This window comes from Elephantulus edwardii, unplaced genomic scaffold (genome assembly GCF_000299155.1).
Source record: "Elephantulus edwardii isolate Elephantulus edwardi_28Jun2011 unplaced genomic scaffold, EleEdw1.0 scaffold00041, whole genome shotgun sequence".
NCBI classification, from domain to species: domain Eukaryota; kingdom Metazoa; phylum Chordata; class Mammalia; order Macroscelidea; family Macroscelididae; genus Elephantulus; species Elephantulus edwardii.
Window position 1 is genome coordinate 7,418,803 of NW_006399791.1, and position 26,797 is coordinate 7,445,599.

Consider the following 26,797-nt stretch of genomic DNA (forward strand, 5'->3'; position numbering starts at 1 on the left):
CAGGCTGTCTCCCTTGTTTCCAAGGCCAAGGCCACTGTGCTGGCAGGAAAGAGGAGGAGGAAGAGGTACAGGGTTCTTTTTGGTACCAGGGGATAAAGACGTGTGGGAAGAGGTAGTTTGCAGGGGATGATGCCTTCTGCTCAGCAGGAGAAAATGTCTTCTACAGTGACGGGGTCACTGCCACCTGAGGATCATCACGTGGGCACCTGGGAGGCCGTGTGGTCTTGGGGTCTAGGGAGCCACACCTGGGGAGGGGCTCCCGTGAGCCCCCAGCCCATTCCCATGCTGCTCAGCTGAGCTCTAGCAGAGAAGGGACATCTGGCTGCCTGATCCTGAGGCCACCTGTCCATCCCTCAGTTCCAGTCACAGTCACCTGAAGCCTGGCTTGCTCCTTCACCTAATGGGATAGCCTGGAAGCAGCTGCATTTCAAATGGGCTCCCCCGACTGTCTCCCCTTTCCTGGTTTCCGGGCTGAACCTGGTGGCTTCCTGTCTTCTGTACCTTTGGGGAAGGCCCTGCCTGTCCCTCTCCATGGAAGCCTCAGAGGGCATGTGGGAGGGAGTCCTGATGCCCTAGAGTTCCTGAATGTGCTATTTCCCTGTCCTGGGCCTGCAGTCTGTGGCTCTGGGGGCAGGAGCTGGCATGGGAGAAGAGGGGGTGAGAGGGGCACTAAGCTGCTAGCCAGGCAGCCAGGCTGTGGCCAAGAGTGAGGTCAGGGGCTAAGTCCCTGGCTTGCCCAGCTTGCTGCCCTGTTCTGCTTCCACCAGAGGCTTCCTGGCAGATCAGGTTCAAGTCCCCGGCCTGCCCAGCTTGCTACCTTGCCCTGCTTCCATCCAAGGCTTCCTGGCAGTGGCTACACCTCCAGGTGAACCTGCATTCTGCCTGGCCAGGCTGCCCTGGGTGAGGGAGGCCCGAAGCATGCACAGCACATGGGAGAGCTTGTGTTTGGGAAGAAGGAAATGCAACTCCAAACCAAAAAGATTATGTAGCAACACAGAGCTGGGAAGAAAAAAAAAATAAATTAACTTCAAAATACCCCCATTTGCTAAGAAAGAAAAAAATTTATATGGTCTTTGTTTTCCTTTTTAAATATATTCTTCCCTAGAAACCTGCTGTCTCTTAGCTGTCTCCATCTGCAAAATGGATACTTATTAATAAGAAAATATTTCAGCCCCTCCCCCCACAGGGGTCCACAGCCTCCCCCTGAGGAGAGCCTCTCTTTTGCCCTGCCTCTCACTTCTAGGGTATCTGTCTCTGTGAGCTTTGTTCATGTCTCTGGCCCTACGTGGTGTCCCAGCTCAGCACTGAGGTCTGGGTGACAGTGCTGAGAGCTACTTTAGGGACACCGCTTGGAAAGGCATTTCTGAACAGAGCTGTGGGATGTAGGCTTCTGGGGGGGGGTGTCTGGAGGCTGGGATGCACCCTGCTCTCTTGTGGCCGGGGCTGGGCTGCCCATACACCTGGCCTGAAGAGCGCAGGCACCCGGAGGTAGAAGGCAGAGGGCCCTGCCTGGCCGCTCTTGGCAGGGTGGGGAGAGGGCTCTCAGGTCTGGTGCTGCTCACAGCTCCAGGGCTGAGAGGTGGGGGTGCAAGGGTCAGTGCTGGCCAGCACAGGAGGCCAAACCTCCCTAGAGGCAGGAACTGGCCGAGAAACAAGGCATGGCTCAAGTGATCTCTTCCTCCAGTGTTAGGGGGCTCAGGACCCCCACAAGAACCATCACTATCTGCTGGGCTTGAGGGGGGAGACCCCAAGAATCTATGTCCTTGTGACTCATCCCAGCATGGCCCCATTAGCATCCCCCCCCTCCGCCCACCCAACAGCAAGCCAAGGAGACCCAGGCCTGGGCCTCCCTCATTGTCTGGTCTCCTTCCCTGGACGCCCGGGCCTGGTTCACAGCCGAGGCCAGTAGTACAGTCTCCATTTGGTCTCCCAGTCCCTAGTGGTGCAGAGGACCCGGCGGGAGGGCAGGGGGCAGGGCAGTGGGGCAGTAGCTTGTTTCTCAGCTGCAGGAGGTGCTTCCTGCAGCAACGGGGAGGGGTTTCACCCTCACCCCATTCCCGCCTCTCCCCCGAAGGGGCAGCTTGCTGGCTAAAGCACGTTGTAGTAGGCCATCTCTTTCATGGCCTGCTCAGTGAGGACGCTGGCCTCGGCGCTGTTATCCGCGCCTGCAAAGCTGTAGGAACGCTCCTCGAAGTCTTCCATCTCCTGCTGGCCGTCGAGCTCCGAGGGGTCAGTGCCTGTCAGCTCCATCATGGGGTCTGCGAAGAGAGGGGTACAATTAAGCCTGGATGTCTCCTTGTTGGCGCAGCCGGTCACCCCGGCTCAGGAAGCTGGAGATCCTCCTGAAGAGAAGACTTCCCAGCCGTGGTTTCCAGAGGATCCTCAGCGGTCTTCCAGGTGGTTTCCCTACCCAAGGGCTCCATCTCAGGTGGGTAACCGAAGCCCAGCCTTAAAGCTGTGTGTGCCCCGAAGTCCTCTGTGCTGCTATACCTTTGCCCCTCCTAAGGCATCTGATGTCAGCTGCTGTTAGTGGCATGGCAACCCCATCCACAGTGAACCAAAGGCCGCCTGGCTCTGCATCCCCATGGTCAGCTGCAGATTGGATTATTTTGGCTGATTCTATTGGCTGATGTTCCAAAGATTGCCAGGCCTTTCTTCCTAGCCCCATCTAAGTTGGGAAGTGTACCATAGCAACAAGCAGGCCTCCAATGACAGAAGAGTGGGGGCTGTCCATGGAGGTACACTGGTCAGGAATTGAACCCATGTCTCCAGCATGGAGAGTGGGGACGTCTAACACTGAACCACCACTGTCCCTCAAGTCCCTGTTGTAGCTAGTTGCAGTCAAGTCCCTTCTTTTTTTAAATTTATTATTTTCTGTGTGTGTACTGTCAAATCGGATCTGACTGGTACAGGAGGAGGCCCCTCCTTCTCCAGCACAGCCTCTGGTGGATTTGAACTGTGGACCTCTGATTTGCAGTGCTGTTGCTTGTCACTAGGCCACCAGAGCTCCCTAGTCAAGTCCCTTCTAATTCATGACAATCGCATGTATGCACAAGGCGCTCTAGTGGCCTACAGGTAAAAGGGCGCTGTCACCTAAAGGCAGGTGGTTCAAATTTATCAGCGCTCTACAGGAGGAAGGGGGGCAGTTTCCTCCCGTGCAATTTACTACATGTGAAAAACCCGCTGAAGGGTCAGCTAAGAGTCAGTTCTGACTTGATGGCATACCACATCACCACCACGTGTGCAGAGCAGAACTGCTCCATGGGTTACCCTTCTGAGGCAGATACTTGGGCCTGTCTTCCCAGGTGCCTGTGGGCAGGTTTGAACCGCCACCTTCTGGCCAGCGGCTGAGAGCTTAACTATTGGTGCCACCCAGGGACTCCTCCTAAATCAGGCCTTGTTACTTCCCTGCAATGACCTTCCAGGCACCTTTGGCTGTGAAAGCTTCAGTACTGAGCTCAGTCATCACCCCTCCAGCACCTACTGTGCACCAGGCATGCCATTTGCCATTGCACCCAATTTTCACAGCATCCTCATCTAGGCTGAGATTCATTCAGCCTTCGGGTTTGGGATTCCAGAGCTGTTGCCTTGAGCCAGTGAGCCACCCTACCTCCAATCACGTAAGGAAGAAGTTTCTCTTTGGAAGGCCTCTGGCGGTCTCCCTGGGCCATGCTCTCTTAAGAACAAGTGGAAACCCAACCCAGGGCAAGACAGGCACTGGAGGCAAACATTCCAAGAGCCTTCTGTTTCACAGTGAAATCACAGTTGCCAGGTGGTGCAAACAGTTAGTCCTTTACTAGTAACTTAAAAGTTCTGTCTGCTCAGAGGTATCAAGGAAGAAAGGCCTGGCAACCTTGTTCTGTTTACAGCCAGGGAAACTGACTGGAGCAGGTCTACTTGGTAAGACGTGAGCTTGCCATAAGGCAGGACCAACTTGATGGTAATGTTGTGGGGTTTTTTTGGTTTTGGTTTTTTCCCCTCTAACAAAGCCAGATATAGTATCTTCACAGAGGAGCCAGGGTAGGGCTGTCTTCCAACGAGTACGGGGGGCTCCATCCAGGTGTTCTGGGAGCCAGGCCAGTGTGCATTCTACTATCGATTGAGATGTGCTGAGTGTTTCAGGGAGAAGCAGACCTCAGCCTGGGACAGTCCCTGGTTAAGTCTAAGGCATAGTTTTAAAATGTCAGCCTGACTGACATTTTGGGCTAGATGCCTGTTTAATAGCAAACCTGGCCTCTGCTGTTTAGATAGCATCCCCATCCTCAGCTGTGAAACAAACAAATAAATCTCTCCAGACATGGCTAATTATCCTCTGGGGTGTGGGCCAAGTCATGCCCACTGAGGACCACTGGTCTAAGGGGGGCAAGAGCTGACACGTGACCCAGTTCTGCCCTAGAATCATGAAGAAAGGCCTGGCTTCCCAGACAAAGTACAGTGAGCTCTCTTTCCCCCACTGGATATGAACAAAGAAGCACATTGCGCTGATGGTGCCTGGCAGCCATCTCGTGACCATGAGGAAAACCACAGCTGTCTAGCACTTATGCCCTCAGCCAACTGTGAAGAGGGCCCGGATGTCAAGCCATTTCTTAATATATTTCCTTATTGTTTACGTCAGTCTGAATGGGGTGTCTGTTCCTTGAGCTCAAAGCCTACTGTTTTGTAAAGCATAAACAACTATCCTGAATCTACAGACTCTATACAGCTCCAAATCCTAGTGCCATGCCTTCATGTTATACATTTTTAAAAGCTGAAGAAAGCACCCACATCTGGTCTCCCGAATTCATCTATCTTTATTAACTACTAGTTCCATCCAGTAGACATCAGAGAGAAGTTTGTCACATTTACAAGGACTTAGATTCATCTCCCCAACATACAGATGATTGTTTACTCGCTGGTTCCAGAATGTGTTAGACTAGTGCCTTCCTCCTGGACAAGTGCCAAGCCCTGCTCCTCAGACCCAGGCTTGTGTGAGGCAGGCAGGCAGGCACCCCCCAGGACCTTCCAGCACCAGGCTGCCTACAGCTCCATCATCTGAGCTGTTGCGACAAAGCAATCGCAGGGACCAGCACCTCCAACTACTGCAGGGACAAGCTCTCTGCCTTCCTGCCGGGAAGGTGGTTTCCACCAGTTCCACCCAGTGGTATCCTTGGGCATCGCTCAGTAGAACAAATAGCAACCCACAGGTTAACAAGAGGAGGCTTTGTGTCACTATGGATTTAGTACTGAGCAGCCAACCAAAAGGTCATTGCTTTGACTCTACCAGCTGCCCTTAGGGAGGAAGATGAGGGGGTCCGCTCCAGTAAAGATGTATTCCACTGTCTAGAGTGCTGTGATGTAACTAACTGGCCCGACAGCAGTGGATTTGGGTTTAGGTTGATGAGGGCATATGAGAGTACTGATTTTACACGGAGAGAGCGTACACCTTAACCCCCACTCCAGTTATTTTCAAAAGGACACATTCAAGTCCACTGGAGTACTGGCTTTCAAACTCTGTATTTGAAGGGAGATCTGATGGCTTGTGATCAGAAGCCACGCTGCAGTTCAAATCCAGCAGCTGCTTCCCAGGAGCAAGATGGACAGTCTCTTCCTGTGTATGATTCACTGCCTCTGAAAACCCACTGAGGGCCATGGGTCGGTTCACAAGAACTTGTGTCCCTGAGTGGTGCTAATGGTTAGGCGGCCTTGAACCCAAAGGTTGGCGGTTTGAGCCCCACCCCCACAGGCGGTACCTGGAAGGTGGCCTGGTGAAAACAGCCATTGAGAACCTGTGGTCTCTCAACATAGGGGCCTTCATGAGTTAGAAGGGACTTGGTGGCAATGAATTCGGTGGATTTTTTAAAAAGCAGCTTAAAAAAAATGTTCCTAGGCCACACTGTAGATCAATTACATTACAGTCTCTGGGATCAAAACTCAGACATCAGTGTTTTAAAAATGTCCGGGGGATCCTAATGTGTAGCCAGTTTGAGAACCTATCCCACAGAGTCTACATCAACAGTTCTCTGGTAGATGAACTGCCGAAGCAAGCACAAGGTCATCCTCTAAGTGAGGTTGCTGGAAACCTGTTGATTCAATCCCAAAACTGGGCACCGCTCTGGCCCTACCCTGTCAGCTACACTGGGCTGGGCCTGCCCCGCAGTCTGTTTTAACATCCCCCACCCAGGTCATTTTGATGCCTGCTCAAGTTGGAGGACCAGCGCTCCAGTCCACCTCCTCCCGGACCTCCCTGTGCACACAAACCACCATGGAATCTTCTGTGAAAAGATGCAGGTCTGACTCAGGCGCTCGGGGGCAGGGCTGAGTCTCTATTTCCATCCAACAAGATCCCAGGTGGTGCCAGTGTTAACTGGTCTTTGAACTACATTCCGACTTACAAGCAGCTACAGAGAGCATTTATGTGCAGCTGACTGGGCTTTAGCCTCATAGCTAAGATCATTTTTAACCAACTATAGAAATGATCCCTGAATGTGTAGTCTTCTAGAATAATTTTTAATAGATAGTTGTAAGGTGGAGGGGGAAGTAGACAATAGAAAACTTATCCCTGAAAACCTAGGCCACTCCTCGGTCAGCTGCTCCAAACCAAAGACAGGGTAACCAGAGGTGTCTCCCAACAGCTGCGTGGCTTCCAGTGAATAATCCCACATGGCAATTTACTCAACGTGTTCCCAGATGATTTGTCTCAGAAGGGGCACTGGAAAGTCACATGGCTCCAGATTGTACAAGGAACTTTCTGGAATCGCGGTCAGTGCCCCTCCTCCCTACAGATTCTCTAAAGTGCCTCCAAGAGAGACTGTCACTGGCTGGGGAGTCCGACAGGTGTTTTCCCTGCTGACCAGTACTGAGAGGCGAGGCTATCCTAAGACTTAGGGATGTTGTAACAGAGCACCAGGGCTGGATTACCCCGTAAGCAAGGTGAGCACAGGGATATCTGTGCTTAAATGTCACATGTTAAGAACATGAGGTCTAAGGGGTCTTTTGAAATTTCTCCCAGAAAGAACCACCTGGCTTCTTCCTAAACATGTGGATTAGATTCCCTGTGAGAGGCACTGTGGACAATGTAACTGGTGGTATTATACTCTTCACCCAGGCCGCTGGGAAGCTCAGAGATCACCTCTGTGCAGCCACAGGAGCTCCCACAGTGCACTTGGCGTTGTGACTTCCCCTGCCTCTCCCTCACTTCCCCAGCTACCATTTTGATGTTTGTTACTGTCTTTCCCATCCTCCAATTTTAAATGCTGACAGTAATGAGGGAAGGGTCTGCAACTTCCTGTCTTGTGATCTTGCACGTGTGACCTAAGTTCTTCATCTGTAAATGGGGACAACAACAGAACCAACCTCATTGATCACATGAGTTAATAAAGGCCTGGCACACAATTAGCATTCGATAAATGTTAGTAATTATTTTTATTATTGTTTATGTGAACCCACTTAAGTCCTTTGAAGAATACATAAATATCCCATTGTTATCAGCATGGTGGCCCTCCAGGGACCCCCCTCTCCAGACCTGAGCCGTAGCCTTGGCAAGCCTCCCCACTTCCCCGGATGGACAGGAGGTTCCTGGGTTCGCCAGGAGGGGTCCACTCCTGCCCCGTCCGCCGCGTGTGGCCCACCCACCTTGGCTGTCCAGGCCGATGTCCATGACGCCATGCTTGACCTTCATGTGCCGGCTCAGGTTGCCCTTGAGGTTGAACTTGCTCGAGCAGTAGGGGCACTTGAAGGGCTTACTGCCCGCGTGCAGGTGCATGTGGCCCAGCAGGTTGTACATGCGGTTGAAGGACTTCCCACACACCTAGAACACACCGACCAGATGCTGTGAAACCGTGGGGAGCCCATCCTCCAGCCCCAGGCTACTCCCACCTCTGTGGCTGGGCGGGGATTCTGTCCACTAGGGAGGATACTGGCTTTGTCCTTTCCTGTGTGACCCTGGTGGCCGAGGAGGTAGAGAGATAAACCATTCCTTGTCACTACCCCATAGGACAGCGGAGTTATCAGAAACCTGGGGCTCAAATCCTGTCCCTGAACCTAACTGAACCCCGAATCTGGCACATCTGCTATAGCGACACGGTGACCTCAGTCCGTCTCCAGATTTCAGTAGCCTCTAGGATTTGAAGGCCAATCTTGTCCAACCCAACTTCCCAGGCCCGGAGTCCAGGCCAGCTCTAGGAGGGGCTCATAGCTACTGCCATGATGCTGACTGTAGGCCGTTCCTGGGCCTCCCCCACCCCGGGGCTGACGGCCTGCTACCTTGCATTTGAATGGCTTGACGGGCGAGTGTACAATCATGTGGGTCTTGAGGGTCTGCTTCTGCACGAAGGTCTTGAAGCAGATGTGGCACTGGTAGGGCCGGACGCTGGTGTGGATCAGCATGTGCCGCTTCATGTTCGCCTGCAGTGTGAACTCCCGGCCACACACCTCACACTTGAACTCCTTCACACCCTGCGGAAGGAGGAGGGGGGACAGCGATCAGGGCACGTGGCGGGCTCAGCTTCAGGAAGTGACCCTGCTGGGGGTCGTGTCAGGGCTACAATGTTGGTCATGGTTCCTGGGAGATGACCGGTCCTGGGTCACTGGGGGCCTCCTAAAGTTTTAAAGTCACTGAGAGAACAGGTAGAGCACAGGGGATGATACTGCCACGATGGACACGGGACATCTGTCCAGATCACCCCTGTGTACACCACGGTGTACAACACAGTGAACTCTAACCTAAAATATTGAAGTTAGTTAACAATAACGTAATAGAGAGCTCTGGTGTCCTAGCGGCAAGCAGCTGTGCTGCAATCCTGAAGGCAGGCAGTTCAAGGTCACCCGCTGCTTTGCAGGAGAAGGATGAGAAATCTCCATGCAATTAACTGCCTCTGGAAACTTGCTGGAAGGTCAGCTATGGGTCAGTTCCAACTCTGGTACACAACAACAACCATGTATTAATATTGGTTCCTCTTGATATAAAATTGCAACAAATAAACCACATTCATGTAAACTGTTAAGGAGGAGAACATGGGACATAGGAGAATTCTCTGAACTTCCCCCAAATCTGAAACAGAACTGAAAGATAACAGTTGTTGATGCTGACTCATCACAAACCATGTGTACAAAGGAGAACTGCCCCATGAGGTGTCCAAGGCTGGGCCCTTTTGGAAGCAGTTTGCCAGACCTTTCTCCCAAGGCATCTCTGGGTGGGTTTGAATTGCCAACCTTTTGGTTAAAAGTTTGAATGCTCAACCATCTGTGTCACACAAGATCGCCTCTACAAAAATAAGTATATTTAAAAAGGAAAAGAAACTAATTTAAAACCACTTGGGAAAATGTTAGGGCAGCATGGCTACTTCCTCCAGGAAGCTTTCCAGTAACACTCTGCTATCAGGGAGGGTATGTGTGGAGGTCCACACCAGCACCAAGTGCTGACTCATTCATTCATGAGTGACCACTTGATAGGCCCCTGCTACAGGGCACTACCATGAAGGGGAGGAGGGGCTGCAGCCCAGATGACCCTGCCTAATGTGGCAGTTGTGGCCAGGTTACCAGATGAAGGACAGGTCAGTGCTCTCTTCTGGGCTGACTCTTTGTGATCTTTCTGGTTTACAGAGTGAGCTCTCGTGGCCTAGTGGGTAAGGAGTAGCACTGCCAATTCAAAAGCAGTGGTTCAAATTCACCAGCTCCTCAGAGGGAGAAAGTTGGGAAATCTCCTTGTGATTTACAGCCTCTGAAAGCCTGCTGGAGGGTTAGCTATGAGTCGGTTCCAACTTGACATCAGAGAGAAAGAGAGAGAGACAGAGAATGTTTGTGTCTGTGGAGAACAAGTGCCCAGTGAGTGTTGATAAGGCTGACTGCAGCCTCTCAGCTCTCTCCTTGGAAGTTCTAATTCAGTGGTGCCTGGGATTTTTCTTAACAGCTTCCCCAGGTAAGTATTAGCATTGACATGAGTGCTTCTTGGCTAGGATATGACAAAAACCTCCATACCCCCAGCAAGGAGTGCCGTGCACACAGTGGGTCCAAACGATTGACAGTCTGTGGATGGATGAAAATTAGGATGAAGGCTGGGAGCTGCTCTCTCTTTGCTAAGTAATTTATCAGAAACCCATAGTAGTAACTGGACACATAATGTAACGGTTCTCGTGTCTTTTTTCCTTACTGAGAGGATTCCTCCAGGTCAGCGGTGGGGTGTCCATGGTGCCCACTTGACACGCTGTGACGTGTGACCACTAGGGGGCACTGCCCTTTGGGAGTGCATCCTGAGGGCACAGTGCACACGTGGTACAAACTTAGGACAATGATAGGGATGTTCTAATTTTTATTCAACTCAAAGCTGTTAAGCTGGAACCAATGCACAGTAGGGTTTTCAGAAGCTGTAAATCATACAAGAGGGAATTGTTCATCTTTCTCACATGAGCAGCTGGTGGATTCAAACCACCTGCCTTTAGGTTGGCAGTGCAACTCCTGACCCTGTGGGCCACCAGAGTGCTTTCATTTTTTTTATTAGCCCTTGCTTTTGCTTTCTGAGTATTTGTCTTTTAACACTTTGTCTGTTAGTAGGAGAAAGATGGTAAACAGCCGTGTGTTACCACTATGCAGACATTCGCAAAGCTTTACCGTACAGCTCAGATGCAGCTTCAGAATCTTTTAACATTTTGTTCTAGGCAGATTCTATCGATCTAGAGGAGGTGGCAGTAGATCACCGCTGCTCTGGCAGAAACGGCTCCCTGGGGTGGGGAAAGCCAGATCACTGGTGTGGCAAGGTGTTGCTTTCCACTCACCGTGGTGTCCACTGGGACAGAGGGTCCCATGTCTGACCTGGAGAATCACCCAGGCCACCATGGAGCATTCTGAGAGGGAGATGGGCCCTCACTCAGCTTTGAAAAGTTAACTTGGTTGGATTTGGGGTGGAAATCATGGGATGATCAAGAATCAGAATGAGACAGTGAGGTCTGACTGGACCTGCCTGGATAGAAGGGTCTCTTGAGAAGGTGATGCCAGCCAGAAGGGCAGGGGTGTGAGGGAGGGAGAGGTGTACAGAGGAGAAGGTGTCAGGGGTTAAGGCGGGCTGAGGAATACAGATGATCTACTCATCACCCTGGGGTCGGGACCCTCTAGTGGGTTTCTGAGGGTGTAAATCTCTTGGGATTTGAGCTGCCAGAAGAGGTGCGCTCCCTCCAGACCACAGCACCAGAGTGCTCCATCTTTACCTTCATAAACACCTTTGTTTACAGCAGCCAGACTCTTAAAACGTGTGGTTTTCCATAACATTTTTTTTCTTACATCTCTTCCCTTTAAAAAATGAACTCTACGTAGCCTTCTACTAAAAGGGGGTATCTGCGAAGTCCCAGGTCTCGATCCGCTCCTGCCACCGAGGCACAGAGGAGCCTGTGTCCTGTGATCAGCTCGTCCATCTCCCTGGGGCCTCGTGGCCTCCCCCCAGCCTCGGGTCTAACACCTATGAAACAGGGAGACTGGGCTGTTTGAGTGACTCTCAAACTCTGTTCCTTGAGTCCTGCAGGTGTTCCTTAAATATGCAATTTTAAAAAGGGTTATCACAAAACAAAACGTGGCTGCACGCCTGAATGGAAAACTATTTCCCTCTGTGAACGCTCACCCACATCACAACAAGAAAATATCTTTAAATGGCTAGATAGGGTTTTGCTCTTTTAAAAATTCATCTCAATGGCATTTTCCCCTCAGTGATCCAAATGAAAATGTGACTATATAAGAAAAAGTGCTCCTTTGTCATGTTATGTTATCCTGGGAGCCCTGGTGGCCTAGTGGCAAGAAGCTGCACTGCCGTGTCAAAGGCACATATTTCGAATCCACCAGCTGCTCCGTAGGAGAAGGACGAGCAGTCTCTTCCCTGGCTATCAGGTGCCTCTGAAAACCTGCTGGAAGGTCAGCTATGGGTTCATGCTGACTTGATGGCACACAACAACAACATGTTATCCTGCTGGGGGGTGGAGTGGCCACCCTTGGGGAAGCACCAGGTGGAACCCAGCAGGCAGGCAGGGAGGGCCCTGGGTGGAGGCCCTGGTGGTGGCCAGGTCTTACCTTGTGGGTGAGCGAGTGTTGCTTGAGGTGGTGGATCTGGCTGAACTCCATGCCGCACTCGGTGCACACGAAGGGCCGCACGTTCTGGTGCTTGAGCATGTGGTTCTGCAGCTGGCTGCGGTAGTGGAAGGACTTGTCACACTCAAGGCACTGGTAGAGGGTGGGGCCCTGGTGCGAGGCCAGGTGGCGCTTGAGTTGGGTCAGGGTGGAGAAGTCCAGGCCGCACTCAACGCACACGTGGCAGCGGCCGCTCTCGTGCTTGACCTCGTGGGCTTTGAGCTCGCTGGGGTAGGCGAAGCCGCGGCCGCAGAAGTGACAGCTGTAGGGCTTGACCTCGGAGTGCAGCAGCATGTGGCGCTTGAGGTGGCTGGTCTGCGTGAAGGCCTTGTGGCACACCTGGCACTTGTGGGGCCGCGTGCCCTGGTGCGTCAGCAGGTGCGTCTGCAGGTGACTCGGCTGCTTGAAGAGCTTGCTGCAGTGCGGGCACGAGTGTGGCTTGATGCCGTTGTGGCCCAGGATGTGCGTCACCAGGTTGTACTTGGAGGTGTAGGACTTCTCGCACATGCGGCACTGCCAGCGCTTCTGCCGGTCGCCCGCCTCCACCAGGTAGGAGTCGTCGATCTGCACGTTGATGTCCAGCCGGTCCAGCTGCGCCTTCTTGTGGCGCTCCACCGTCGAGCCCGCCGCGTCCGCCTCGAACTCACCCGTCTCCTGCCACACGAAGCCCTGCTCCGGCTTCACGGGCTCCGGGGACTCCATGGTGGGGGCTTCGGGGTCGCTCAGAGGGGGCAGATGAGCCGGCTCGAAGCCACACTCGGGGGGCATGGCCTCAGCCCCGGGCAGTGCCATGCTGGGCTCGGGGTAGCCGTCCCGGGCCGGGTCGGGAAAGTGAGGGTCGTAGGGGGCCACGTCCAGCTCCGGCCGAGGGGTCCGAGGCAGGTGCCGGAGTGTCCGGGGCTTTCGGCTGAAGGCGCTGAGGTCGATCATTTTGACGGCGCTGCTCTGCACCAGGGCCTCGCAGGCCCCGCCGGCCACCTGGGCAGGGGCTTCGGCCGGGCCTGCCTCCTTGTCATCACCAGGCACAGAGACCTCATACACCTCCTGCTCCTCTTCCTCCACCTTCTCAAACTTGACCTTGGGCACCAGCCGCACGGGGGGCCGCGTCTTCCGCCGGGTGTGCTTCTCCAAGGACGCCTCCACCTCCAGCACCTCCTCCTCCGCTGGCTCCTCTAGGGCCCGCCCGTTGCAGGCCAGCTGGTAGACATCGGGGCCGGGTGGGCCGGGCTCCCCCAGCGCTGTCCCCGAGAGCTCGGGCCCCAGGTCTGGGTAGAAGGCCTCAGCGCTTATGGTGGCCCCAAAGAGCTCATTTTCTGAGACTAGGCCCAGCACGGCGGCCTGCGCCAGCGACAGCACCACCACGGCGTCCGTCTGTGTCCCTGAGTCCATGAAGCCCTCCATCCCACGGCAACTAGCTAGGAGGGCATCCCTGCAGGAGGAGAAGGGTGCGTTAGTACTGCGGGCTCAGGGCTGCACAGGCCAACTGACCATACACACCCCCGCCACCTCCACACCACCCCCACTGGGCAGGCAGCCCTGGGGTTATAAGGAGCCAGGACACAGTGCATCCCACCACCTCCACTCTCTCCCTGTGGATTCCTGAGGAAGCCCTGCCCCCTTGTCAGACTCAGTCCTCCCACCGGGAAAATGGAGGCTGGGCTTCCTCAGTGGTTCTCAAACTGGGTTCCTCAAAAGCACAATTCAAAATACAAAACATAAAGTCTCCACTATTTTGAAGATAGATTTTGAAACCCCCACAACTTCAAATACAGATCACACCCCAACACAATGAATAACAAACTAGCCCTTCTGGCTTTGCTGTCAAGGTAATTAATTTTGCACAGGCCTCGAGACCGTACGGCGAGGTGTTAAACAACCGTCACCACTTGCAACAGCTTGGTTGCAGGAATGACTTTAAAAAAAAAAAATTGGGGGAAAAACCCCAAGGCAATATAGAAAAACAAATTAGATGCTGATCTCAGACATCAGCTACCACACATCAGATGTTAACTATCTGTTTCCTCACAAGAGGTTACTATTGTTCCTGATTAGCCAAATAACCCCTATTTACACACCTAAATTTACACCTGTAAATAAGAAAATGCAGTTTTTATTAATTTGTATGTTAGAGTTCCATAGAGGCCTGATCGGAAATAAGGCTTGAAGGCAAAAATGGTGGAGCTCTGTCTCAGATTTTGGACATGCTGTTAGGAGAGATTATTCCTTAGGAAGGAGCATCATCATAGGGTTACTGTAAACTGTAGTTGACTTAGTAACACCTAACAACAAACTGTAAGAGAATAAACTTTTATTTGATAAAGTGAAAAGAAAGTAAGGGACATCATGTTTGGAAAAGTGGAAGGTTGCAAAGGAGAGGAAGACCCCCAGCAAGATGGACTGATTACAGTGTCTGCAGGTGGCAGTGGACTCAGCTGTGTCGAGGATGATGAAGATGCAACTGGGTTCATATCTACTGCTCACAGGGTCACTCTCAGTCATACTTGATTCAACGTCCCTAACAACAACATGTTTGAGACAACTGTCCAAAAGAAACACTGACTTGAACATCCTCACTTCACGTGAGGTAAAGTTCACAGCCTCTGATTTAATCAGGTCAAACCCAGCAGCAGCTAGCCCGGCTGGGACTCATGGTGCGTGGTTCCCAGCGTCCGATTTCTGGGAAGCAGACAGCCAAGCCTTTCTTCTGTGGCACCTCTGAGTAGACTGCAGCCTCTAACCCTCTTTTTAGCACAGGTTCTAAAAATGCTCGCTCATCCAGGCCTAAATCCCTGGGCATGGAGGCTTGTTCCTTCCTGTGGGCTTCGGCTGCATCCTCTGAGCACTCTGCACCTGGGCTTTGCACTCTACCTGGGGTGCCTGCTCCCCAGTCCCATGAGCTGCTGCTCCTTCTGCTGGTCTCTCAGGCACCCCCACCACTAAGTCCATCTGGCTGGGTCCCTCCCCGCCGTCACAAGTTTCTCAGCTTCCCTAGAGAAGAGGTCTTCCTTCCCCCAGGAGCCCCAGATAGTCATGACCAGACCCTCCTGGCTCTGCCTTTGCGTGTGGCACAGAGGTGCTCCATAGTTGGGGAAGGGCGTTCTCGGGTGACTCCTGCCCCCAGGTCTGGGTCAGGCCCTGGAGAGTGACTATGCAGCCCTGGTGGCCCTTCCTCAGGAAACTGGCTCCCTCCCCCAGCAGGCAGCTTCCCCTTCCTGAGGCTGGCTAAAAATACTCCAGACAGGAATTAGCCTCCTCAAACCAGTTTAATCTAAAGATTAAACTACTAAGCTTAAAGTGAGTGTGTGTAGAGGGTGTTACAGAAGCGACCTTTGACACAGGGTTCAGGTGCATCTGGAACAGGTAGACTGGTCTTGTCACTCGCAAGTTGTGTGACTAGTAAAGCCACTTGTGAACTTCAGTTTCCATTTCCCCATCTATAAAATGGGCATGAAGACACCTACCCACAGGCCCAGAGGTCCTAACACAGGTGCAGCGGCTTTGTCACTGCTAAGGTCTAACAGGATATGAAGGATCACTGTTATTTATAGAGGCCTACATCTTTGGAGGAAGCACCGCTGATGAAATTCACAGAGCTGAGAGATTTCCTCACTCTGAAGGTCCCAGGTTCTCCGTGACTGAGAACCTTTCTAAAACTCAAACTCATTGCTAGTGAGTTGTAATCAGCTGATAGCTGATTCTCCAGCGAGTTTTCAGAGGCAGTAAATCACGTGGGAGGAGACTTCCCATCTTTCTCCCTTAGACTGGCTGGTGGGTTTGAACCGGCAGATAGGCACTGCTTTAGGGTTAACAGTGCAACTTGCTATGGGCTATGCCACCAGAGCCCCGCAGGATAATCACCCTTGTTGTGTGCCTTGGTTTGGAAGTGACTCATTTCAGCAGCAGTAAATCGCATGGAAGGAGACTGCCCATCTTTCTCCCATGGAACAGCTGGTGAACTTGAACCAAGTAAGTGCCTTTGGGCTGGCAGTGCAACTCCTTACCACTCAGCCACTGGAGCTCCCCATGTAGAACCACTAGAGACTAAGACCTAATTCCTTTAATGCAGCGAAGACTACTTAAGTCCCTGTGGCAGGTCAGGCCCTGTGCTTGGGGACAGCAAGGTGTACAAGGCAGGGTGCCAGCTGCCAAGGCCCCCGCCCGCCCCACAGCCACTCCTTCGACACTCCCACCAGCCACAGATGGGTTTTCTGAGTGAGCCCGGCCACCCCAGTGGGACTCACTCTCTCTGACGCAGCACCTGGCAGCAGGCCACGTGTCTGCTGCGGGTTTGAGCAAACACCAAGCTCAGCATTTTCTACACTTCCCCCGAGGCAGTGCCAGCAATGGGGAGGAAGTGATCACCAATAACTCGGCCTGGGCCAGGCCCTGGCACTGGGTTCTGAGTGCAAATCCAGACTCCACTATGTACCTGCTGTGCCCCATTCTCCCTCCTCCCCTGTAGATACAGATACATCTGCAGGTAACACAGACCTCACGATACAGTGAGGAGATTGGGGCAAGGATGTGGGGGCCTGCACTTCATCAACGAGGGGAGGATGCCAGTCCTGGGTCTGCCCTCTCGGCTCCTGAGTCCCAATTCCAGAGGCTCTCGAGGGGGACAAGATAGTAAAAAATCCAGGTAGCACAGCACAAGGTAACTAGGGAAAAGGTGTGTGGTTTCCTGAAGGAGGGGAACTATGTGGCTGACTGACCAAACTGGACCTTCCGAAGCAAGCTCGGCCAGTCATAATGATTGCACTGGATACCAGGGGCAGCCAAGCTAGTCCCCCGACCTGGGGCCAGGCCTGCTGGAAGGATGCCTTCCTCCAGCAGCAGGGGGCTTAGTTTGGGGTCTGCACGATGAAAGAGTAGTTCAGGGACAGAGCCTGTGTCTGCGTGTAAAAGAAAGTGACCCAGAGTCCTTGGAGGTTTGTGCCCTGGGAAAGGGCACAGAGGTGGGACAATGGCCACAAACACTAGCAGGTGGAACAGCTAAGCTGACTGGTGAATACTCGGCAGGCCAGGATCACTTAATCCTAAAACAAACCCCTGGCGCTGGGAGCTTCCAGGCCTCTCTGCACTGAAGAATGTGTTCAAGATGCCCAGGACCAGGACAGAGCTGCCTCTGGCCAGCTTGGGTCTGTCGGCCTCACAGTCAGCCCCTGTGTGCTCCATCTCTTTTCCCACACCCCACGCTGCCTGGGAGGATGCCCTGCCAGCCTTGGGGTTCTGAGAAGCTAGGGGCACACATAGGCCTGGTCAACCGTGGGGTGTGGAAAGCTCCAGGCCAGCTATCGGCTGGCTGGTCGGCCTCAGAAGACCCACCAGGGCTCTCTTGGCCTCTTCCGGTGTCCACGCCAGAGCCCCTGCTTTTCATCTCATTGGACAGATACTTGCCAAATCTCACATGCCCAGCTCTATACATTTATGGGGCTCAAGATGCCTGGGAAGAACCCTGCCTGTGTCCATCTGTCCATCTGCTCTGTTCACTGGTGGGCTGCGTGGGTTTGCTGAGACAGAGTAAATGATGGAGGGTCTCTCATTTCCCTGCGTTTAACATGTATGTGTGTGTGAGCAGTGGGAAGCTGGGGGGCCCCACAGCCCGATATCTTTATTCCTCTCCCTCCTGGGCCATCATCCTGGTGCCCCTCCCCCACCTTCACAGGCCTGGGGGTGCCCAGGGCAGGAGGAGGGCTGCCAGGTGTGCACCACCTGGGTGCCAGGCCTGCCCATCCCTGCCCCTCCATGCCTCTTGTCTGAGGATCACAGGCGGCACCACCTCCCAAGGGCAGAGCCTCCCCACCCCCAGGCTGAGGGCACAGAACAAAAGCTCTCCACAGCGTCCAGGGGAATGGGCAGGGCAGGTCCTGGGTGCCCAGGGCTCCCCCACCTGCCTAGCCTGTGCAGGAAAATGTCCAACAGTGGGGCGTGCAGCTCCACGCCCACCAGGGTCTTAGGTCCCCAGGGCGGAGGGAAAGTAAATGTTTGAGGCAGGGAAATAGGGGAGACAGAGTAGCTGGCTGATTGTAGTTTAAAGACTTGTGCTGGGCGTAGGGGGAAGGGAGGCCACAGCAGAGAGAGAGAGGAGGAGGAGAGATGAACAGACAGGGAAGGAAGGGGGAGGAGGGGAGCCTGAATGAGCAGGGAGGAAGAGGGGGGAGAGAGAGAGGGAAAGAGAGAGAGAGAGAGGCTATGGAGGGCAAGAAACAAAGGCAGAGGAGGGGGAGCCAGGCAAGTGGAGAAAGGGAGGGGACTGGGCCAATGACACTGGACGGCTGAGATAGGCCCAGCGCTCCTCAGGACCCCTCCCACGCCAGCCAGGCCAGGCAGAAGGCCAGGGCCAGGCTGCCTCCTGCAAGGGAGGTCAGTACCCTCCTCTATGGCCTAGGAGGAGGCTCTCCCCACCCAAACAACAACCCAGGCTGCCACTGTGACCCCCACCAGCTTCTCCATTTGACCACAGCTCCTGTTAACAGCCATGTTTATAGGATGCAATCTTGTTGAAACAATGCGTGAATGATTGGCTGCATGACCCTGGACACAGGGTCTCAGCTTTCTTATCTGTAAAATGGACACAAAAGCAACTCTGAGGTTTAACGCTCTAGGAACAGGGGAGAATCTGGTTGGCAGTGAGGGGGGTGGCTACTGTACACCAGAACACAGAGTGGGAGGCAAAAGCATGGGTGGAAGGTGCCCAAGACTTGATGTGCCCTGGGGCTAGTGACACAGGAGTCTCAGGGGCCTAACAGGCCTGCCTTGGGAGACAGCTCAGCATCCTTTAGAGAAGGGAGGAGGGTCTCTCTTCCTGGCCTGGCATTTCCGAGATCTGATTTCAGCTTTGTTTTCTAGACTCTGTCACCTACTGTACTGTTACAGGCGGTGGCTCTTGGCCTTTGCCCTTGGGAACACAGGGCCCCTGGGTCTAGGGGGCCCAAAAGGCTGAACTTGGGGTGCAGTGAGACATGGAGCTGGGCCTGGGGAGGGGAGAGGAAGTCCCAGGCTGTAAAAACACCCAGGGAACTCAGCAACGAAACCACCAGCTTTGTTTTCTCTGCTGTCTTCCCCACAGCGGGCTGAAAGGTGAACTCTGCTCACATCTCCAGGAGGAAGAGGAAGCGAAAGCCAGGAGGCTTGTGCAAACCTTGGGGCGCCTTGCCACAGTCTCACTTCTGCCCAGGCCGAGAGGTCTCCCCTCAGCAGCCGACTCAGCAGCGAGGGGCCCAGCAGGTGCTGGTGCTAGGCACGAGGGAGGAAGTCTGTGCTGCTTTTCCTCTGCCTCAGCTTCCCCTTTCTCTGGGGACAGGCTGGCTGTGCCCCAGCTCCTGGGTCAGAGTGGCTGGGCCACCAACCTGCAAACACAAACAATGCCCCGTACACTCAGCTCCTGCTTGTTATAAGAGAAGGAACTGAGAAGCTGGGGCGGAAAGGGGCTGGCTCACGGCAACACAATGAGAAGGTAGAGAAGCCAGGACTGCAGTGCAAGTTTCTGGCCCAGAATCCCACTCTTAGGTTATGGCCTGCAGGAAGAAGTTCCCAAGCTGCCCAAGGCTGTGCTCAGCCAGGCCCAACATGACCTTCCATCGCCTTTCTGCTCCTTTCACCTCATGCCGCCTGTCTGCTCGGCCCTTTGCACACACCGCTGGTTCTCACCACAGGACCTTTGCACGGCTCACCCCACTGCTGGCACTGCCTTCTCTCCCACTGGGGAATTTCTCCTTGTCATGTAGCATTTACTGTAGACATTGCCTCCCCAGGATGCTTTTTTTTTAGCTTCTGGGGTGGGTGAGGCATGGTGAAGGGGGACAGAGACAGAGCCCTCTTCTACCCCTGAAAACACGGTGATGCTGGTTTACAACTCTGTTGATGAGCATCTCCCACTCTCCCTCTGCCCCATTGCAGGGTAACTGAGCCCAGCAGGGGAGCATCCTGAGGGGGTTCCTGCTAAGTGGGGTTTGTGGGGGAAAAGGTAGTGAAAGCCAGATGCTCTAATCGAGGCCTGGAATGAAGGAATGGATCAATGTGATCTAGGGGAAAGCCCTCATCAGAGAGTTCTACAAATATTTTGCTCTCCCCAACCCCAGGGCAGCCCTGCCTCCTCGCAGGGGAGACCTCCAGGTTGGACAGAGGGCCTTGCTCTGGTACACCCCCAGGGGCCCAGATCCCAGAGGCTCCAGCTCTAAGCTTTCCCCCTAGGAGAACTGGAGCCTGACACCCTCATGGGCAGGACGGTCCCTCCCAGTGACAGGGAGGCCATTCTGAAGGTCTCTCCTTCCTGGGAAGGAGAGACCCTGTCTCCTCATGGTTCTACAACTACCATCACTCAGAGCAGCAGAGCCTGGCCCTCTCTCCAGATCAATTCAGCCAGACTCTCTGGGTGGGGAACCTTGTTAGGGGTCAATGTGGATCCCCAAAAGAGGCAGAATTCCTATGAACTTGACCTCACTGGGAAAGAGCATCTTTGTAGATAAAAATCAGTGTAGTCAACAGGAGGTCAGGCTGGTGTAGGGTGGGACCCAATCAAAGGTGAGTGATGTCCTTATAAAAAGAGACAACACCCTCATAGACACAGAGACCAGTGTGACAGCCGCGGTGGAGACTGGAGTGATGTCACATGCCAAGAAATGCCTGGACGGCCAGGAGGGCTCCCCAGCTACAGCCTTCGGGGGGAGTGTGGTCCTTCAACACCTTCATCTCCAGCTCTGGCCACTGGAACTGAGAGAGAATAACACATTTCTGTTGTTTTCAGCCCCCCTCTTTGAGGCACTCTATCACAGAAGTCCTAGGAAACGACCACAGGCCAGAGCCCTGGCAGTCTCTAAAACCCTTCACATGGTTCTAATTCTCCAAATTGATTAGCAATAGCTGACAGACACTCTGAAGGTGACCTGTGACATCTCGCAGGTGTGTCCCTTCCTCACACTCCTGGGTAGTCATGTGTAACATACCTGCCCACCACCCAAGTGTCTTAGGAAGGGTAGTTCATACAGGAGGGCGCCTTGGACCTGTGCTCTGTGTCCTCCATCCCTCACTGAACGGAAGCAAACGGGTTCCGGTTTCCTTTCTTGGAAACAAGGTATAGACATCCAGCCTCACACCATCAACCACAGACACAGATGTCCAAAGAAAATATGCAAAGGTGTGCTGTGAGGTGTCCTGCTACAACGTGAGCCGTGACCCCGAGGAGCTGGGAGGCTGACCCTGCAAAGAGGAGGAAGCTGTACTCTAGAGAAGCAAAGTGCTAGTAGGAGACACTCAGGAGAGTGGAGGGTCCCTGATGGCGGCACAGATTCTCCAACGGGGCTGAGCCCTGCTCCCGAGCCTGGAGGCCCCACTGATTCTGAAGCAGTTTGGATTGGTCTCTGATTCTTGTCGAAATTAGCCTACAAATTGCAGAGGACAAGTGTGTGCCTGCAGAGAGCTACTCAAGAAGGTTCCGGCAGCTTCCCCTTGAAGCTAAGTGCAGGGGGATGCGTGCCTCTGCGCTCAAGTCATCAGGCCCCCAGAAGCCACAAGAGCCCAGGGCCTGCCCCCTGCCCACTCACATGTCTCTGGAGCGCCTGCATCTATTTTTTCTAAGAAGGTGGAGAGTTTGGGGGTCTTACAAAAAAGCAGTGGCTCCTCGACCACTGTGGCTGTGTGGCCTCCAGGCGGGTCTTGCAATCTGACATCAGCAGGGCTTGGAAGGTATTCTGGGGACCTTTCTGTGTAGCACTCTCACAGGGGCTGGCCCTGAACAGTCAGTCCAGCGTCCAGACCACATCTGGTCCAGCACCATCAAGTCGACCGGCTTGTGATGACCTGCTGAGTGTCAGGACTGTATCCTACACACTTCTATACGGCCAGTTTTCGAGAAGTGGGTGACAGGCCTCTCCTCTGAGGAGCCTCTCCTCCAACTTCCCACTTGGAGTGAGTAGTCAAGGTAGTTAACTCGCCAGGATGGATTCTGTCCACCTGCAGAAAGTATTTTTGAGCTCTCAGGAGTTCTGCCTCAAGGGTGCCCCCTCCCTTCCAGTGCTAAAGCGGAGGGGCCTGGGCAGGGCCAGGAGAAATGCCTTGTGTTCACAGCCATCTGTCAAGACCTGCTACCCTGCCCACCACCCCACAATCACTTCCCACTTTGCCCCCTTCATGTATTTATTGTTGAAACGTACATAGCAAAATGCACACTGATGCTGCAATATCTACATGTACAATGCAGTCGCATTGATTTACATCCTTCAAATTGTGTAACCACTCTCGACCTCCTTTTCTGAATAGTTCCTCCCCCTAAACGTGAACTCACTGCTCCTAAGCTTCCTCTGTGACCTTGTGAGCTGCTGCTGTTGCTTTTATTCCACATGGCTCATGCTTCAAAAGAGCTGGAGAGTCAAATACACATGCTTAAGCTAAATTGCTTGGTTAAAAGTCTTTAGGGAATATGTTTGGTTAACACTTTAAAGATTTTTCTCAGGGCAATAATTTCAGGGGTTCATCCAGTCTCCATGATTCCAGAAAGTCTGGATTCCGTAAGAATGTGAAATTCTATTCTGCATTTCTCTGTTTTTGATCAGGCTTCTTCTACAGACCCACAGATACTTCCCACTGTTAATCAAGCCTAAACATGGCACCTAAGACCTAGGAAAAAACTCCTGTGGCTGCTCCTTGATATCTTTCAACTTCATAGCACAACTGTCTTGTCCCTTCACTCAGCATCTTTCATTCGTATGGCTTGCTTTCCTCCAGGACCCTTGTCTGCACGTGGCCCTTTCATGAGCTGCTCCTTGTGCCTGAATGCTCTTCCTTACTCTTTATCCTTTCACCTTCTATTGGGGCACCACCTTCTCACAAAGTCTTCCCTGTATCTTGTCTGATCTCCTAAGCTCTGAGCAGTTTGAGGTTTTATCCATTTCCTGCCTGCTCCTTATACTGCAATGCTTAATGATATATTTATTTGTACAATTATGTGGCCATTTGTAAGCCTGGTTAGAGTACAGGCTCTGTAAGTCTGAGATCTGGGCTGTCTGCTCACCACTACATCCCTGGCATAGACACATATAGAAAGAACCACTGCCCTTTTGAAAATACCCATGTTCAAGTGCAAAGATTAAAAAAAAAACCCAAAAGGTTGTCTGCTGAGTCCAGCCTCTGGTAAGGAGCCAGGTGGAAATGCCAGGTCTGGGCATTCTTGCTCTGAGCTTTGAGATCTGCTCCTCTTCCCAGGGACTCCATGTTTCTAGAAGCCTCCATAGCTTTCCTCTAGAAGCAAAACATACACCTGTCCTCAAACACGTGCACAATGCCAGATCTGAAGATCAATAGCTTAATGTAACAAGAGGAAAAGACCAACAACTTCAGCTCACAAGTCCAACGGGAGGAGATCAGAATCCCAAGTGGAAGGTCAGGAGCTTGCACGGGCCTTTGTCAGGCCTGGCGACAAGCATGTGCCACCTCTGGGAGGCCCCTGGGTGATGAGCAATGTCCCCATTTCAGCACATCCCAGCCTGAGCTTGGACAGAAGCTGCAACTGAGCTGCTCAGAGCCACCTCTCAGCTCTCTCTGCCCCTTCAGTTCTTAGCCTGGATGGGCTTCCTGGGCTTCCCTGCCTGCCTCAGTTTCCCCACATAGAGTATGATCAGACAGAGAGCCCTTCATGGCTTCCCTTCCTCCCCACCAGTCTGAGGCCCCTCTCATGGCGCCCTCCACCCGCCTTCTCCATCCCATCTTCCTCTCCCTCCATCTCACCCCTCCTTCCGTTTCCCTGGCAACCCCTTCCTCCACGCACACTGCACTCTCGGTCCTGCGCTCCCATCTCATCTCTTTCTCTTCTCTTTCATCTCTCCCCTCATCACAGTGCAGAGTCCAAATCCTGCTCTGTCCTTTGCTTTGGTCTCTCACTCCCTTTTACGCTCCTTTTATCTCCGTCCATGTTCTCCTGTCATCGCAGGACGACATTTATTTATCTCTTACTTTAAAATGAAAGAAAGATATGAAAGGTGGGAAAAGAAACCCCATTTCATGATCCCCGGCTTCCCCCATGTAGTCCCAGTGTTCCCTTCTCGGGTCATCTCTGGGGTCAGACCCCCTGCAGCTGCCAGGAGGAAGGGGGCAGATGCCAGAGGGGACTCCCCACCTCCACAATGAATCCTCTCTAGTTCCGACACACTAGACATCCTCACGAGAAGAAGGAAGAAAAGGCACAGGTGGGAAGGGTCCAGGGGGCAGGCATTGACTGGGTGCCCTGGGGAACTTGGTTATGTCTCCCAGGATGGGGTAAAGAGAAGCAGAGGCCACCAAGGATTACGGAGCAAGGACAGGGAGCTAAGAATGGGATAAGCCAAGGATAGAAATCCTACATCAAGGCAGGGATTTGTGGCTCTCCAGAAAACCCCACCCTGGCTCCTCCATCTCAACCAGCCTTGGTTGCATGTGACCAAGGGCCTGGCCATGGATATGAACTGGACGTTCTAGGCACACAGCTCCCTCCGCTCTACACATGAGGTCACGATTCATCAATTCCTCACATCCACTCTTTGCCCTGACCCTGAATTGCCTCTGAGAGCAGGAAGCACCCGCTCCCGCCTTCCCTCCCAGGCTCGCCCACTCATGTCACCTTACCCTCCAGAGCCCCAGGCAGAACTGAGGGTGTCGGCTCTTTCCCACTTCTTTTTTAGCTGCCAGAATGCTCCTTAGAAGTGAGGGTGGTGAAATGCTCGACATGTCACTAGGAAAGACCACTTGCTAGGAAAGGGCATCATCTTTGGTCAGCAAACTGGGAAAATCCTAATGCACTGACACAATGGTCAGAAGAGTGAAGTCATCCATCCCAGCGATTATAGAACGGCACAGTATATGACCACGTTTTGTTCCTTGTACGTGAGTCGGAGCCAACCTGATGGAAATACACCGCCGCTGCCATGGACTGAACCTGTCTTACGGGCCAGGCACTTGCCATGAGCTGCCCCAGGAAGACCAACATTTTAATTTCCATTTCACAGATGAGGAAACTGAGGCTTGGAGAAACTCAGTTACTTGTCCAAGTAGGTAGGGGAGAGCAAGGCCTGTGCCTGTCTGTCCCCCACTACTCCCCTCCTTCTGTGTCCCCAGAAGGGGAAGGCCATGTCGAGCTCCAGGCCAGCCTACCCAACCCCTGGTTTCTACATTTTTGTCTTGAATCACACAAAGGCAACCTGGAACAGACATAAAGCAAGTCAATTACGGCAGCGGCCCCAGAGTCCCAAAGTGACAGGGAGAATAGATAGGCCCGTGGAAAATGATATCATTATATCAAGTCCCCTGAGGAAGAAAAGTCACATGGAGGAGCAGAAAGGGGCATAGGTCCTGGGGACCCCCACAGCCCACGTGAGCCCAGGGGCCAGGGTTATAGACAGGGCTGGCAGATGGTGCGCATTCTCTGGGCCCGGGCCTAAGACGCCTGAGGCGGCTCACTGGCTGGAGAAAAGGCAGCCTGAGAGCAAAGCCTGGCAGCCATGGGCTGCAGAAGCTGAGGGTGGTCTCCTCCGGTCAAGCCTCCTTCATCAGTACAGAGGCGGCACCAGGGTGCAGGTGGGGCCTTGGTCACCTCGCAAAGAGACATGGGCACTTCATCCTACAGTCTGGACACCTGTGGTTTGAGAACAGCCCAGGAGCCCCCTGAACCAATGATTCTGTGTTCATCCACAACCCACTTGCTGCCAACCCTCTCCTGCCCCATCGACGAAGCCATGAGCTGGCCATCTCTCCTGAGTGGCCTAATCTCAAGTGTCCCCAAGTGTCTGGCTGAAGCTGTGAAGCCTTGCTGGGCCAGGAGGTGGTCCTCATGACTGTCGGGGGTCTGCAGGTCCTGCCAGGGTCTGTCCTGTGGGGTGCGAGTGGCAAGGTCATGATCCTAGGATGGAAGCCCTGAGTCTACAGAAGAGTCAATGACCCTGAGACACCACTTCCTCCGTGAGAGGCTGGGTCAGCACCTCGTGGGCCCCAGAGGAAGGTACAGAGAGTGGCAGGGACCACCAGGAAACCAGGAAGGCCAAGTGCTTGCTCTGCAGCAAGAACTGAAGAGAGAAGAAACTAGGCTCTTGGGCTGTCAAAAGGAGGTTCTCACCCGGACTCAGTGTTCATGTCTGTAATAAGGGAATGTTGTTGAGTGCCACCAACTTGGCTCCAACTCACAGTGACCCTGTGTATAACCAATTGAAACCTTCCCCAATCCCGTGCCATCTCCACAAATTCAACTGGGCTTAACCCACTGCTGCAGTCACTGTGTCAATCCGTCTGACCCTCAACTTTCCAAGCAGGATGGCCTTTTCCAAGGACCGGTGGGTCCTTCTTGATAATATGCCCAAAGGCTCGACTATGTATTGGGCTAGTATGTGTTGCACTATTATGTACATAATGCATGCTATTTCAACAACAAAACACATTTTAACAAACAAACCAACCCAACCCATTTCCCAGGTTCTGACTCTGGATCATGGAGTACTTCCAATGCCATCAGATGCAAGAGACAGGTAAGAGTGGTTTGGTTTCGTTCCTTCCAGGGAGTCAGTGCAACACCTGTGCATATAATCTGAGTGAAGGAGATCAAAGAAACAATGTGCTAGAGGTGGATACATAGTGAGGACTCAATGATGTTGAGCAGGTGCCAGGAGGTCTCCCAGACTAGGAAGAATGGCCTGGCAATGTATTTCCAAAAATCAGCCACGAGAGAATGAACCTCATGGATCTTGAATGGAAAGCC

At 53.2% G+C, this 26,797-nt stretch overlaps 1 protein-coding gene across 1 annotated transcript; it reads right to left on the reverse strand.

Annotated features, from left to right (window-relative positions):
• Nucleotides 1-1,945: 1,945 nt before the first annotated feature.
• ZNF710 (zinc finger protein 710) lies at nt 1,946-13,507 on the reverse strand. The gene is made up of 4 exons (XM_006885168.1): nt 12,028-13,507; nt 8,242-8,433; nt 7,612-7,786; nt 1,946-2,258 (listed from the first exon to the last, which is right to left on the reverse strand). Exons 1-4 carry the CDS (start codon nt 13,483-13,485, stop codon nt 2,089-2,091), a joined length of 1,995 nt encoding a protein of 664 aa, XP_006885230.1. The 5' UTR covers nt 13,486-13,507; the 3' UTR covers nt 1,946-2,088.
• Nucleotides 13,508-26,797: the final 13,290 nt, after the last annotated feature.